At 34.3% G+C, this 14178-nt stretch overlaps 1 protein-coding gene across 1 annotated transcript in view; it reads left to right on the top strand.

Annotated features, from left to right (window-relative positions):
- Positions 1–14178, top strand: part of MMP16 (matrix metallopeptidase 16) — a 342034-nt gene that overhangs the window by 219022 nt on the left and 108834 nt on the right. The window contains exon 5 of the mRNA XM_019926341.3: positions 12285–12446. Within this exon, the coding sequence (XP_019781900.1) occupies positions 12285–12446 (162 nt within the window). The remainder of the gene's footprint in view (positions 1–12284; positions 12447–14178) is intronic.

Raw genomic sequence — 14178 nt, 5'->3', positions numbered from 1 at the left:
GTTGAACCAGATTATGGGGGTTAGTTTATAATGGGTTATTTGAACTGTAGTTACTTAGACATCATTTTAGAATTTTGAGCAATGAAGTAATGTGATGATAGTGATGTTTTATCAACACACCCCTTCACACAGCACAGGGTGGTAGGTGTTCTCTAGTGGAGTATAGTTAAGTTCCTCAGAGACTTTTGTATCTCTTATGGATGGCATCTGTTACTGATTAAGCAGGCAGTGGATGATAAATTCTTACCGTGTGTATGGAAACTAAGTTCATGAGCAAACATTAAAGGAAATGATATTCCTTTTGGTGTCAGCATTGTTTCTCTTTTTCATTTTGTGTCATAAGGTTACATAAATGTCTTTTATGTTGGTTTAGGTGATGACGTTTATTCAAGGCAGGTTTTGTGTGTGTGTGTGTTTGTGATAATAAATCAATTGAAAGTCATATTCAGAACAGGGAAAAGACTTTGGGTTCAAACAGAACTAAGTACAAACTTGCCTGTGCCACTTAATCAGCTTTTAAGTCATTTACTCCAAATCTTCCTTTCTTCAGCTGTGATTTGAGGGTAATTATACCTACCTGAAGGGGTTGTTGTAAGGATTAACATTCTGGACCATTGTGGGTACTCTGTGGATATAAATTTTCATTCCCTTTTAGTAAATGAGGAAACTACTTTCCAGTTAATTAGGCCTTTTGCAATTAAAAGGTAATTAGTAGCAAAATAAATCTCAAAATCAGGAGTTTGCATGCCTTGCCTTTTTTTTAAGTCAATATTTGTAATACATTTTTAAGTCTTCCTGTCTGCTGAAGAAATTTCCGAGGCTACACTGAAGTTATTATATGAATTTATTTTCATAGAGTCTGTAAAATCATGAAACATAGGTGCCGTATTCATTGCTTTACTTACAAAACATACAGACACACACACAAATTTGTCAAGACATTTAGGTTATGGTTTCCTTCCAACTCATGTATCCTAGAAAGAAAACATTTTTCAGAACATTTGAAATTCATAAGCACATTGCCAATAGAATATTCTGCCAATTCCTAAGCTAAAACCCCAGACTTTCAAATATTTGTTTGCTAAATAAAATTGAGACAAGCTATTCTGCTACACCTCTGCTGAAGTAATTAAAATATGAGAGCGTTTTTTACACAATATGTTGAATAAATCACAGCCAGATGAAAAACATTTCTATTATTAAAAAAGAAATGTCTTTTTTATTTTTGCTTTCATTTTCATCTTCTATTTTGGTTTCATCACTTTAAAAGCAAGCTTGAAGAAATTAGGTAAGGAAGACACTTAGGTGACATCACATCCTTTTGCAAGATTCAGAAACATTTTTCAAAACTTTCTATGAACAACAGGCCAAGCATGAATCTTCTGAGTTTCTTCATATGTGCCATATAAATGTATATATTTTAAGTCCACTACTTTACTAAAATATTTTTGAAGAACTAGTTCACTTAATCCTCACTATTGTTGGCTACACAAATAAGTATCAAATTTGTGATTCTGCATTTAATTTTTTCTTCACATATGAATGATAATTAATTGCTCAAATAAAATTATACATTTATCTTATCACTCTTAGAACACAAATATGAATTCAGATCACTGCCCTAAAATGAGCATTGAAGGAAGTCAAACACATTTGCCTTTCACCATTGGTATCAATAGCTGTAACTAGTTATAAATAAATAAATAAATATATATGTATATAATAGGAAGCTTGCTGTAAAAATACATGATTATGTTAAGGTGTTAAGCTTATCATTGTTTCTATATTTTTCACATTTGGTTGGCTTTTACTAAAAAAAAAAATAAGGCAGTCTAGGGAGTGTAAAAAGGAGGATTGCTTTAGAGAAAAACAAAAAAGAAACACCTTTAAAAATAATGTTAATAATTTATATTAATAATTACAATTATTAATTATAATAAATTAATATAAAATATTAATTATATCAATATAAATTAATTATTAAGTTATATTAATAATTATAATTATTAATAATTAATATTAATCACCTTTGGCTCCCCTTGTTGAGCCAAAATAGGTTCTTCTGGGAAAATGCTTCTGTTAGGGAAAAAAGGAAAAACATCAGGAGTTCTGAATGAATCATTAATATATTATGGCTTCTTTACTATAGTCATGGTTGTTTGATTTATTTATTAATGTTTTATAAAAACAAATTTGTTTATGATTTGTTAATAAATCTCTATACAAACACTTGGGTACAGAGAATTGTTTTTGTTTGTTTGCTTTTCTTTTTTTCCTCCTGAAAACAGAAACTATGTATACCTAAACAATCAGGTTCATAACATCACCAAAAATGAATTATCAGGTGGCAGTGAACTAGGAAAAGCAAAATTCAGAAAACCACTCAACTTTTACCCTCCCAGCTTTTAAATTCTCTAATTCTTTAATATGTTCCCATCTTCAGAAAACATGCAGTTGTACTTGAATATGCGTCAGTCGTTTCTGCCCATGTAAACAATATCCAGTGCAAAGAAACACATTGTATGGGTTTACTCTGAGGGCCATATATACCCACTCAAGTGACTCAGTACACGACTAAATCTATTCAGGTCTTCTGTAATAACATTTCACTTGCTTTCCTGTTAATTCCTCCTTGCTACATCCCTCACATTGTAGTTTATATGCTCTTTCTGTGAGGGACTGTATTATAGACCTCAAGAGCAGGTAATTTTAAGCTTACTGTTCTATAATTTTCATTTTCATTTAGGAGGTAAAAATAAACCAGCTAAATACCTGAGTTTATCCAGGTGCCCAAATAAGCCCCACCTCCATCCTAACTCCTTAGGCTTCTTCCTTCCCCATCCTAAAATTACTTTCCCAACATTTTCCTAAGGATTCTGTACATACTTATGATTGGCTTAATAAGTGTTAGGGGAAGTTATCCAAAGTAAAATAAAAACAAAAATTTCTGGTGTCCAAACATGTAGGCTAAAAAAGCAGGAATTTTATGAACAAAACGTATTAATTATTTTGCAAATTATTCTTCTCATATGAAAGTATGAATTGGATTCCAGCATTATGAACGTTTTGATAGATAGGCTGATAGGAGCAGAGGCATGCTGCATGCACAAACTGACCTTGAGCTTGCAGCTGTGTATGCTATTTACAGAGGGCTTGCTTGTTCTAATTCTGCCTCTTTGCATCATAGTAAGCCCAATGCTTTTACTCAAAAAGACCCAACCTATCTCCTTGTTGTGACCCAGCCCTGTTTATTAGAAGTAACATATCAATGCTGTTACAGTAAACCTTTCAAGCACTTCTGCTGTAGGATAAGCTTATGTCAGTGAAGAAACGGATATAGTCAAACACATGTAGGAATCACAATCTAGATATGCTGGTACAAGCAAGTGAATGAAACTTTTTACAACTTTGTTTTACCATTTCTTGCTAATTATTCATTATCCAGTTGAGCTCAAAAATTGCAGCATAGAGTCAATTTTAGATGCTATGGGAAAATAATGTGAAATATTTATAAAAGGATCTTAAATTGATAACTTTTAAGATCATAACCATTTAGTATACTAAATGGTATACTTTGAAAATTAAAATCTAGGTTCAATTTTTCTATCTTTAGCAGTAATGATAGTAAAATATGAAGCAATTTTTAATGTGGATTTTGGTGTTTAAGGGATTATGATCAACTTTAACTTAATGATGGGAAATAGCATAACTCAAGAAATTATTTCAATCATTCTATCACTCAATTATTTTCCTTTCTAGTTTTCTGTTCCCTTCATCACTGCCTTAGTTTAGGTCCTCATCACCTAATAATTCTGGCTATTAAATCAGTCTTCTAACTGCTGCCTTTGCCTTCAGTCATTTCCCACTGCAATCATACCTGCACACTGATGCCAAATTACCCTACAGCAATATCATCTTTATATTAATTTTTCATGGTATTTGTTGCCTCCTACATAATGATCTAACTCTTAAACCTAGCATTCAGAACTCTTCAAAACTTGATCTTAGCATACTTTCCAACATTGTCACTCATAGATTTTTGATTCAAGACCATGTTTAACCAGTTAGTGCACTAGTTTTTGTAAAGTCAAAACTGATATTTAAATTCCAGTTCTGATACTTAACAGATTTCTGACCCTGGGTAATCCAATGTACTGAAGTTTCAATTTCTTGTCATGTAAAATGGGGAACTTTTAACACAAAACTTTGTAAAGTCTACTAATAATAGGAATAGGAGTAATAATAATAATAGTAGCAGCAGCAGCAGCAGCAACAGCAGCAGTAGTAGTAATAGCAGTAGTCAGAATAGGAGTAATAATAGTAGTAGTAACATAGTAGCTGTTAACTACCAGTCTTTAAGCAGTAACCTATGTTTAGGTACTTCACAAAATATTTTATATACACTACATTATTGAATCCACCAACAGCCCTATAAGTAGGTTATTTTAGACCTACTTTACAAATAAAGAAACTGAATCACAGAGAGATTTATAAGTGACTAATCTTTTACAGACAATAGCTGAGTAAGGGTTTTAAATCTGATCTGTCTTAAAGGACTTAAGTGGAGTAAAACTAACTTCAAAATCACATGCAATATTGTGCTAATGCCTTCATTTTTCTTGGGAGAAATTCCGTAGTTTCTCAGATTCTCTGAGGAGCTTGTGAGCCCCCCAAAGCTCGGAATCATTGAGCTAAACTCTCAGTTCCTTAATTAAGAACAATGGACTTGGGAGATTTATCTTTTGAGACTCTGGTACTTCATATTGTCTGGCGCACAGTAGAAAAATCAATTACATGATAGGATAAATTGTTTATCAATGAGTCTATAAATAGTTCCTTGCACATAGTGGATGATTAGTAATTATTCAAAAATATATGTCACATAGTTGCTGCTGATCTGGAAAATTGTAGCACTTAATGACAGGATTGTTATACTAGACATACTTAGAATTATGATTGAATAAATAGTACTTACGGTTCACATATAGTAAAAGGGCATATAATTAAAGTCAGTTGCTGAAAAGTGGATTTGCATGTATTATACAATTATTTTTGTTTAGGTAGTCACTAAAATTGACCTCTTTTGCACTGGCTACAGAGAGAGGAATGTAAACCTCCAGAATCATCTTGACCATTAAGTTGAGCTGTCCAGGGGAAAGTATAGCACATATAAACCACACATGAATAAATGATATGGGACATAAATGAGAATGTTCTTAGACTCCTAACTAGGCTCAACAAGAGAAGGAAAAACACTCTTGTTAATATCATGTTGTAGTTGCCCACATCCAATCTCGATTTATTTTTTTAGAAGGACTATTTTGAATGTCGTGAAGACATGCCTAATTTACTAAAAAACAACAGACTTCATATCCAAACTATAGCCTAAATGAATAAAACATTTACCTTGGCCTTGATTATCCCACTATTTTCCTAGGGTTCCAATTTACCTGGCTAAAATAGACCAAAGTTATTTTAATTATATTGATTTACTCTAAAGTCCTTACTAAATTTAAAGCTATAAATGTTTGGTGGTAGCATATCTTTGAAAATACATTTACTGATTTTTGGAGGACCTATTAGATGACTATTTGTTTTCCTTATATTTTAATGGCCTGGTGTTTAATTATGCCTTATTATTGTAGACTAGTGGCATGCTCAAAACCTAACTGCATCCAAACAGGCAAACTCTGTAACAATCCCAGAAACCCTCCTCAATTGCTGAAGAAATGTTTTGAAATATAATTTGAAAATGGAAGTCCTTGTGCTGAACCTTTATCCTAATTGTAGCAGTACTATTTCCTTTTCTTTTGAAAATATTTTCTTTGTTGCAAGGCTTTAAGACTTGAAAATTAGAAGCAATGAAAATGATTAAAACTTTTTGAGCAGCCAGAATTGTACTGAGGAAGTGTTTTAAAATATTAAGTTCAGCATTTATTTAGTGGAGAAAAAAAAAAAGAAACTATTGTTACAGATTTTTAGAAAGAGTTCTTATGCAGCAACTGTGCAGCAGCTGTGAGCTTCAAACAGGTGGCTTGATAGGGTGGCCCTTGTCTCCTGGATGCAGACTCTGAAGCCTTGAGCAAATATTTAGGGCTGAGGACAAAGTAGAGAAAGCCACTTCCTCAGCACACATTTTTTTGATTGTGGGCCTAGACTGTAACTGGGCTTAAATCAGTTCTACCGGTTACTAGGTAACTTTGGCCAAATCACACAACCTATGAAAGTCTTCATTTCCTGATCTGTAAAATGGTGATAAAAACAAAATTTAACTAATATGGTAAGACATAGTACATGTGAATTTTTTTTTTTTTTTTTTTTTTTTTTTTGCGGTACGCGGGCCTCTCACTGTTGTGGCCTCTCCCGTTGCGGAGCACAGGCTCCCGACGCGCAGGCTCAGCGGCCATGGCTCACGGGCTCAGCCGCTCTGTGGCATGTGGGATCTTCCTGGACCGGGACATGTCCCCTGCATCGGCAGGCAGACTCTCAACCACTGCGCAACCAGGAAAGACCAGTACATGTGAATATTAACTGATATTCTTCGTGTTGCTTTTATAACATTTTATAAGAACTTTTTGTTTCCTTTAATTCTAGTCTTGGGACATCATTAACAGTACTATATACAGAAAAATCATTTAAAAGTTTGAGCATATGTGAAAGAAAATTAGATTTGTCATTAAAACTCAATAAAATTTATCTGACACATTTAAATGTTATTCAAAATTGTAACTTTATTGCATTATATTAGCTCGTATATGGTAAACAACTAATAAATTATTGTAATAATAAGCTTTTTTCATAGTTAAGCTATGACCCAATTGAGAGGAAGCATCTAGAGAAGGAGCCAAGGAATCATTCTGAAGCTTGAGGCCCTTGGGGATCAGGTGAAGTGTTGAGGATAGGAAGAGTGGGCAGGAAGAAGGCAAGAGAAGGGCACTAGACCCTTGAGGAACTGGAGGCTTGATGAAAGAGTAGAAGTGGAAATAAGAGACTTAAGAAAATCTTACCCAAGATCATCTTCTATCCCCTTCTATCTTGCAGAACACAGCAGTGATCTAACTCTTGTGTGGAGCTGGGCAGCCCGGATGTGGTTTAGAGCCCAACGCTCCTTTGTATGGAGAGCCTGACTGAGCAAGTGAAAGGGAGTGAGAAAGTATGGGTCATGAAGTTTCAATGAAAAATTCAGTGACATAATTCTGGTTCATAATAAATGCTCAAGACATAGTATTTTATTCTTGTTCTTTTTTCACATGTCTACAAGACTCTTCTGGCTCTCCAGCAGGGACCACAGGTTTTACTGTTCACCAAGAAAGAGACCCTTTCTTCAATAAAGTGCAAAGAGAATAGAAATAAAGGTGCAACCAAGGTACAAGGTTTTACACATTTGAAAGAACATATGAGACAGGAAAATAGCTGATATTTTTATCTTTGGAAGTTTTTAGTCACAGACTTTCCCTCAGACTTAGAATTTTTGCCAAACCTTTCAGTTTATGTAGAGATAATTGGACTGGACAATATTTAATACAATTTTTTATCTCAGGATTATTGTACAAATACTCAGATGCTTCAGAGTAACTTCTTTTTCTACTCAGTTCTTTTCTTTTTTCAGCTTTTCTTTCCTGTTTCCTAATCCTAACCAAATGGTGAGGAATTAGAGTGCTAAAACGTCCCATATTACTTATCTGTTGCTGCATAAAAAATTCACCCCGCAACTTAAAACAACAAACATTTACTATCTCACACAGTTCTGAGGGTCAAGAATCCAGGATCGCTTAGCTGGGTGGTTTTGACTCAAGGTACATCATGAATGTGCAGTGAAATTATTGGCTGGAGCTGCAATTATTTGAAAGGGCTGGAGAATCTACTTCTAAGCTCACTCATACAGCTGTTGGCAGGAGGCCTCAGTTTTCCACATGTGCCTCTCCCCTCTATATAGGGTTATTTTTACAACATGGGAGTTGGATTCTCCAGAGTGAGTAATGAGAGAGAGAGAGAAATAACCAACAAGGAAGTCATGATGTATATTATGACCTAACGTTGGAAATCAGGTACCTTCACTTCTGTAGTATTCTGCTCTAGCAAGCAGATACAATGAAATACCAGGAGGTGGGAATTATTTGAGCCACCTTGGAGGCTGATCCCATATATTTCTTTAACTTCTCAACTAGCAAAACCAATGTGTGGATAGTGTGAGAGGACAGAGGTTTAAGAGGCCTATCCTATTTAGGCCCATCCTATTTAGAAGGCACTGAGGTAACTACCACTAATCAAAGATTTTATGATGATTTCTGAATTTTATTTCTAGACATGGATTTAAGTATTTTAAATTTACGTATTTAAGTATTTGAAATTATGAATTTTCTCAAATTTGTTCTCAATCATTTAACCTACAAGTAAAAATTAAGAGTTTCTATGCATCAGAAGCTGTCAGGGCAATTATGATATGTGTTACGATCAAGTTATGTACAAAAAGCCAAGGATACACAGAGACAGAGGAACTAAATTTACCTGGGGAGTTGGAGAAGGATTCACAGAAGAGGTGTTTCTGAGTTTTGTTTTAAAAGGTTAATAAGATTTTGTAAGACTGACAAAGAGGTAAACAAGAAGATAAACATGAGAAAAACAAATGCAGAGTTTCAGCAAGTTTCAGAAGATAACATACAGAATGATATTATATTTTTAAAGCTATAATTTATTTAAACACACATATTTGATTAAATATAAGTAAGGAATTGAGAAATTCAAACTCAGGTTAGTGATTGCCTCTGGAGGGACTGGGACAGCCACAAGTAAGGGAGAAACCAGAGATAGATTCAATGGTGCTAGTGTTTGAATACGTTTATAGGATTATAGATGTCAGAATCATGTATGACAATTTTTACATATGAAATATTGTATAGTCATTTTTGATATTCAGTGTATTTTGTCAGCAGAGGGGACAGCATATGAAGATGCATGGAGGGGTGAACGAGCTTAGAATAAAATATAGAGACATAATTATGACAAGGAAATTATAAATAATGCATTATATTTCATAATATACAGTTCAGTATCCTGAAATTATATTGGAGTATACAAAGGAAAGAAGATTAGAGATTCAATTGAAAGCAACAAACTCAAAACTCAGAATCTTGCAAAAGAAGCAAGTACTATTTCTGTATTAAGAACCAGGAAGCTGATTTGTCCTTTATTGCCTGCATGATGATAAGATCAAGGCATATTACAATTGAGAATCTTGAATCATGTGAATTAATGATAAGTTACAGGAGCAGTTATTATTTTCACCATTAGGAAAGAGGGCTGGTGGATTTTAATTGTCTAAAACTCATCATGTGCCAACAACTTTTGTTCCGAGTGGCATTCAAATCACAGGGTGGTACTTCATTTAACAACTTACCCTTTTAAACTATTGTGAAGCTGCAAGTATGGTTTAATTATATTATTGCCAATCATCTGAAGAATGGTAATTACTTAGAGCTTTTGGCCAGTATTTCTGATTAAAAGTGCTATGGCAAACTCAGTAGGCCATAGGTTCATGTCCTGAGCCTATTAATTTTCTTCTAAAACTTTACTTTATTCCTTAGATGAGGAATCACTCCACCCTTGGAAAAGATGCTTAGAAAAACTTGACTGATCTGAAGTGAACATGAAATGTAATGACTTTTGCTGTTATCATTTTGATTTATTTTTTATTTTTTTTCATTTCTCTTACTAGCCAAAAAAAAAAAAAAAAAAAGTGACTAAAGCACTATTTTCCTGTGAGAGATTTGAAATGCTTGTTAATTCAACAAGGTCCAAAATGTTGATGGATAATTAACGGTGATATTTATCTGACCAAGAGTGAGAGAATGAGTTCCTACAAGCTTATCTACAAACAAAGTTCAGGATACATTTTTCCTAGGGAAGGGGACGTGATACACAGGAGGAAATTATGAAGATTGGATTCTTTTCCTTTTGAAGAATAAAGACAAGGCATAATCCCTGTAAAGCCACATTGGGACTTTCTGACAAAGAAGTTGTATCTGTTTTGATAAAAGAAGGCCAGGAGAGTCTAGAGGTATTTTCCAAGCCAGCGCTATGGTCTTGCTGAGCTTAGCTGTCACCAGAGCTTCCTGGGAACCTTGAATGCCAACCCTTGAGTTTTCTGCTCTTGGTTCCACTGCCTTGTTTTTCGTTGGTCCTTTGGCTGCTTGATGGATCGTTGTTTTGTAATTAGGTCTGTTTTTTTGTTTTGTTTTGTTTTGTTTTTGCGGTACGCGGGCCTCTCGCTGTCGTGGCCTCTCCCGTTGCGGAGCACAGGCTCCGGACACGCAGGCTCAGCGGCTATGGCTCATGGGCCCAGCCGCTCCGCGGCATGTGGGATCTTCCCGGACCGGGGCACGAAACTGTGCCCCTGCATCGACAGGCGGATTCTCAACCACCGCGCCACCAGGGAAGCCCTAGGTCGGTTTTTGATAAAAATAATTATTTCACTTTTAGCCCACTGATGGCATATTCCAGCCAAATTTTACATGTATTTTCTGGGTGTGAGTATGCCCAGAAGCTGAGCATATATGTGTCCTACCACTTTGCACCTTATTTGCAGTTGCAGTGTCTCATCTATATCAAATTTGTACCTTAACAAAGATGTCTCTGATATGAAATCACAGAGGTGCTCATTCCAGAGTTGGTGTTAGATGTCTGACATATAAAAATGCCTGTGACTCATCTTCTCCCTACCTTCCTCTCACCTGTGAGTATCCTATGAGAGACAACCTGAAGTCTTTTCCCTATTTTACGTACTCACAGTCTCACAGTTCCTACATCTCTTATTAAATGACTCCCTCCTTCCTTCTGTTTTTTATCTCTGCCTGTGACTAGCACATGCTCACTAGATGATCCCTGATAGCATGTTTCATTGTTTGTTTTTTTTAACTCAAAGTGGCATCTTAAAAAAAATCCTGTTCTCCAGTATCTCTGAACTCCTGTGCCTTTTTATTCTCCACTGTCTGACGTTGTGAAATTCCATTCTCTGTCCTTACTTCCTCAAATCATTATAATTCCTCCTCTAAAAACAAACTTGTTCTGCATTTCCCAACAATGCAGAATGTGGAACTATCTTGCAGGCAGTAGAAAAATAACAAAAATTTAAGCAAAGACAGTTACCGGAAGTTGTCCTTTCTCCCACTATACATTTTTCCCTATATGCACCCTATAATTTCACTCCCTGTTTTGTCCTTAAGTCATGTTCTTTAATTCCTTTAAATGCATTCTTAAGGTAATAATAATCTCTTATATTTGACATTTTGGGATCATGAGTTTTAATTTTAGGCTCTTTCTTCTCTTTGTATCTGTCACCACAGAAGAATAACAGCCCCAACTCATTGATGCTCATGTGGTTCGACTAAATTTTTGGAATTTACAAATATACATGGAGGACTGGCTCTTTTCCTCAGGAGCTGAGTTATGATGATCCAGGAGTGGACAACATGTAGAGGCCATTAGCAGGGGTTTGACTGAACAAAGTCAGACAAAGTATCTCTGAGAGTTTGCGCTAAATAGATTTACTGTGCACGTTTACTACTAGTGGAAGAGATTTTTTTTTATTTTCAGTGAGAAACAGACCCTCTAAGATAAATACGTTTTGTTCAGATTATGTATGAATTGATTAGAATTTGTATTTACAGAGCTAAGACTAGATTCCTAGTTTTCATGACTGCTAGCCTATGACTTTTATTTTACATTATTATAGGCTACTAAGAAAGAGAAGCCTTAGTCTAGGAGTTATAATAACCTAAGTTCTTGTCACAGCTCTGTAAATACAAAGATTTGCTATTCTTGACAAGATTTGTCCCTTCTATGCCATAATTTACTCATCTGTGTAAAAGTAGGTATTGTAACTACCCTATATTTTTTGCTGAATTCTTAGAATTATGTTCACTATGAAGGTTACATAAGTGAGATATAGTATATTACATGCTTTCTAATTGGAAGAATATTTCAACAGCAGTAGTAGCAATTTCTGATGCTAATGTTCTTTCTTCAACTTTTATTCTTTATTCTTCTCTTTCAGTTTCTAAATTTCTGTGACTTCACTATCATCACCTCCCCACCACCAACCCCCCTTTTTAAAATCACATATTGAATTTTGCCCATAGATAATCCAATGATAAAATCACACTGATAGTTGAAATAAAAAGTTCCCCTTATTTTTCTTGGGTAAAATTTTGATAACACCAATTGTCCTTGTCAATTTTATACTTGGATATTAGTTATAATAGTATCTTTTCTTCTCATTTGCACAGGAAATGACTTATTTCTTGTAGCGGTTCATGAACTGGGACATGCTCTGGGACTGGAGCATTCCAATGACCCTACTGCCATCATGGCTCCATTTTACCAGTACATGGAAACTGACAACTTCAAACTACCTAATGATGATTTGCAGGGCATCCAGAAAATATATGGTAGGTTACCACTGATTCTATTTGGTTAATCCTATAGTGAAGTGCAGAATTTCTGCTCTGTTTTCTTTGTTGAGTTAGGTGCTCTAAGTATATTAGAGAGATAAATACTGAAAAAAAAAATCTGGTCTATTGACAAAAGTCTTCTATCAATCAAGTTTGGTTGGCAACAATCCCAGATATCTTAATATGCAGATAATGGGAAAATCTAGGCACTGATAAACTTTTCTTACTGAGTTTAATTGAAACCTGAAATTATAATAAAGGTCAGTTAAGATTTAGTATTTAAAATTCTGGTAAAAATGTAATAAATGAATATAACCAATAAAAACAATGAGTCATAGAAGGCTTTCATATAAGATACTGAGACTTTGGTAGAAGCTGACAGATTGATTCTCAGTTTATGATATTTGATGGTTGATAGATGCTAGACAAATCACTTTGGAAAATGCTGAAAATACTCTTGTGTGATGGATGTAACAAAATGAACTCAAAAACATGTAATTATTGACTAAGAGGTAAAAGGTAACAAATGGCTACATTTACTAACACATAATTCACAATAAATTTCTAGTAGAGTAAAATAATTTTAATTTATGGGGTTCAGTCAATGAATGCAAGGTAAGACAAAAGGAAGAAACACTATTACACATATTTACTATAATCCTAACTCCCTCAATAGGACAATTGACCTTTATAAAGACATTTATTCCACACAAAATTGTTAAGAACTTGACATTTATTATTAACATATAGAGAATATGCTTTACTAAATTAATGAAGTGAAGCTTTCATTTTACCAAAAACAAATGTGTGCTGTCTGTAATATTCAGTACTCAGAAGATGTCATTTGCATTTTTAAATATCACAGTTTAAGTTCACTAATCTGTTTTGCATTCATGAATTTTTCAAGTTCAATGTCTCAGTGGTGACCATTCTCTCAAGGTTAACATTAGTTTTGGAAAAAAAGGTCAACTTTTGTGCTGCTCTTTATTTGGGGGATACTGAGAAAAGAGAAATGTCCGGGACTCAAAACTAAATAGCTCATATGTTGAATGAGCTAGCCAATGCCTATGTGTGTGTCATCAGAAATTCTGCCAAAGTAGTTAACTGAAAGGAGGCTCTTTCTCATGACCTCATGAATTAGTAGTCTAGACTGAAGGTCTGCAAAAGAGTATTCTTTCCATATCTAAATAATAAGTGTGAACAGCTCTGTATTTCTTTTTAAAAACATAAATCCCTTGAGAAATGATGCTTTACATCTGTACCAAATTACATCTATAAACTTTGGCTTGATTTAGAAACCTCTTTTTAGAAATACTTCTTTACATTAATATTTTATTAGTGGTGTTTTAATCAATAGGTGTTTTAGATTCAGTATTCAAATGAAACACTCTTCTAGCAATCTGTGAAAACATTTCATTAGAAGAAAATAATGAAAGTCAGGAAAAGTTGATAAAATACAGTTAGATACATAGGGATAGAATAAACTTTGATTTGTTAATGAGCTATTAACAATATTAGAAATATTTGCGTAGAATCGTCTATCAAAATCTAGGATTAACTTTGGTGGAGCTTACATGCATGGTTCCAGTATTCATTTTAATTTATTTATAATTAATACACTACCTACTTCCAAAAAATTATTTGAAAACAGACTTTCCAATAAGGGCTGTGGTGAAGCTATTTTAAAAATCATTAAAAATTAACAAAGAAGGCCTAGTTACTTGGATCC

This window comes from Tursiops truncatus, chromosome 17 (assembly GCF_011762595.2).
Source record: "Tursiops truncatus isolate mTurTru1 chromosome 17, mTurTru1.mat.Y, whole genome shotgun sequence".
Classification (NCBI taxonomy): domain Eukaryota; kingdom Metazoa; phylum Chordata; class Mammalia; order Artiodactyla; family Delphinidae; genus Tursiops; species Tursiops truncatus.
Note: the sequence above shows the minus strand (reverse complement) of the source record. Positions and strands in the feature narration are given on the sequence as shown.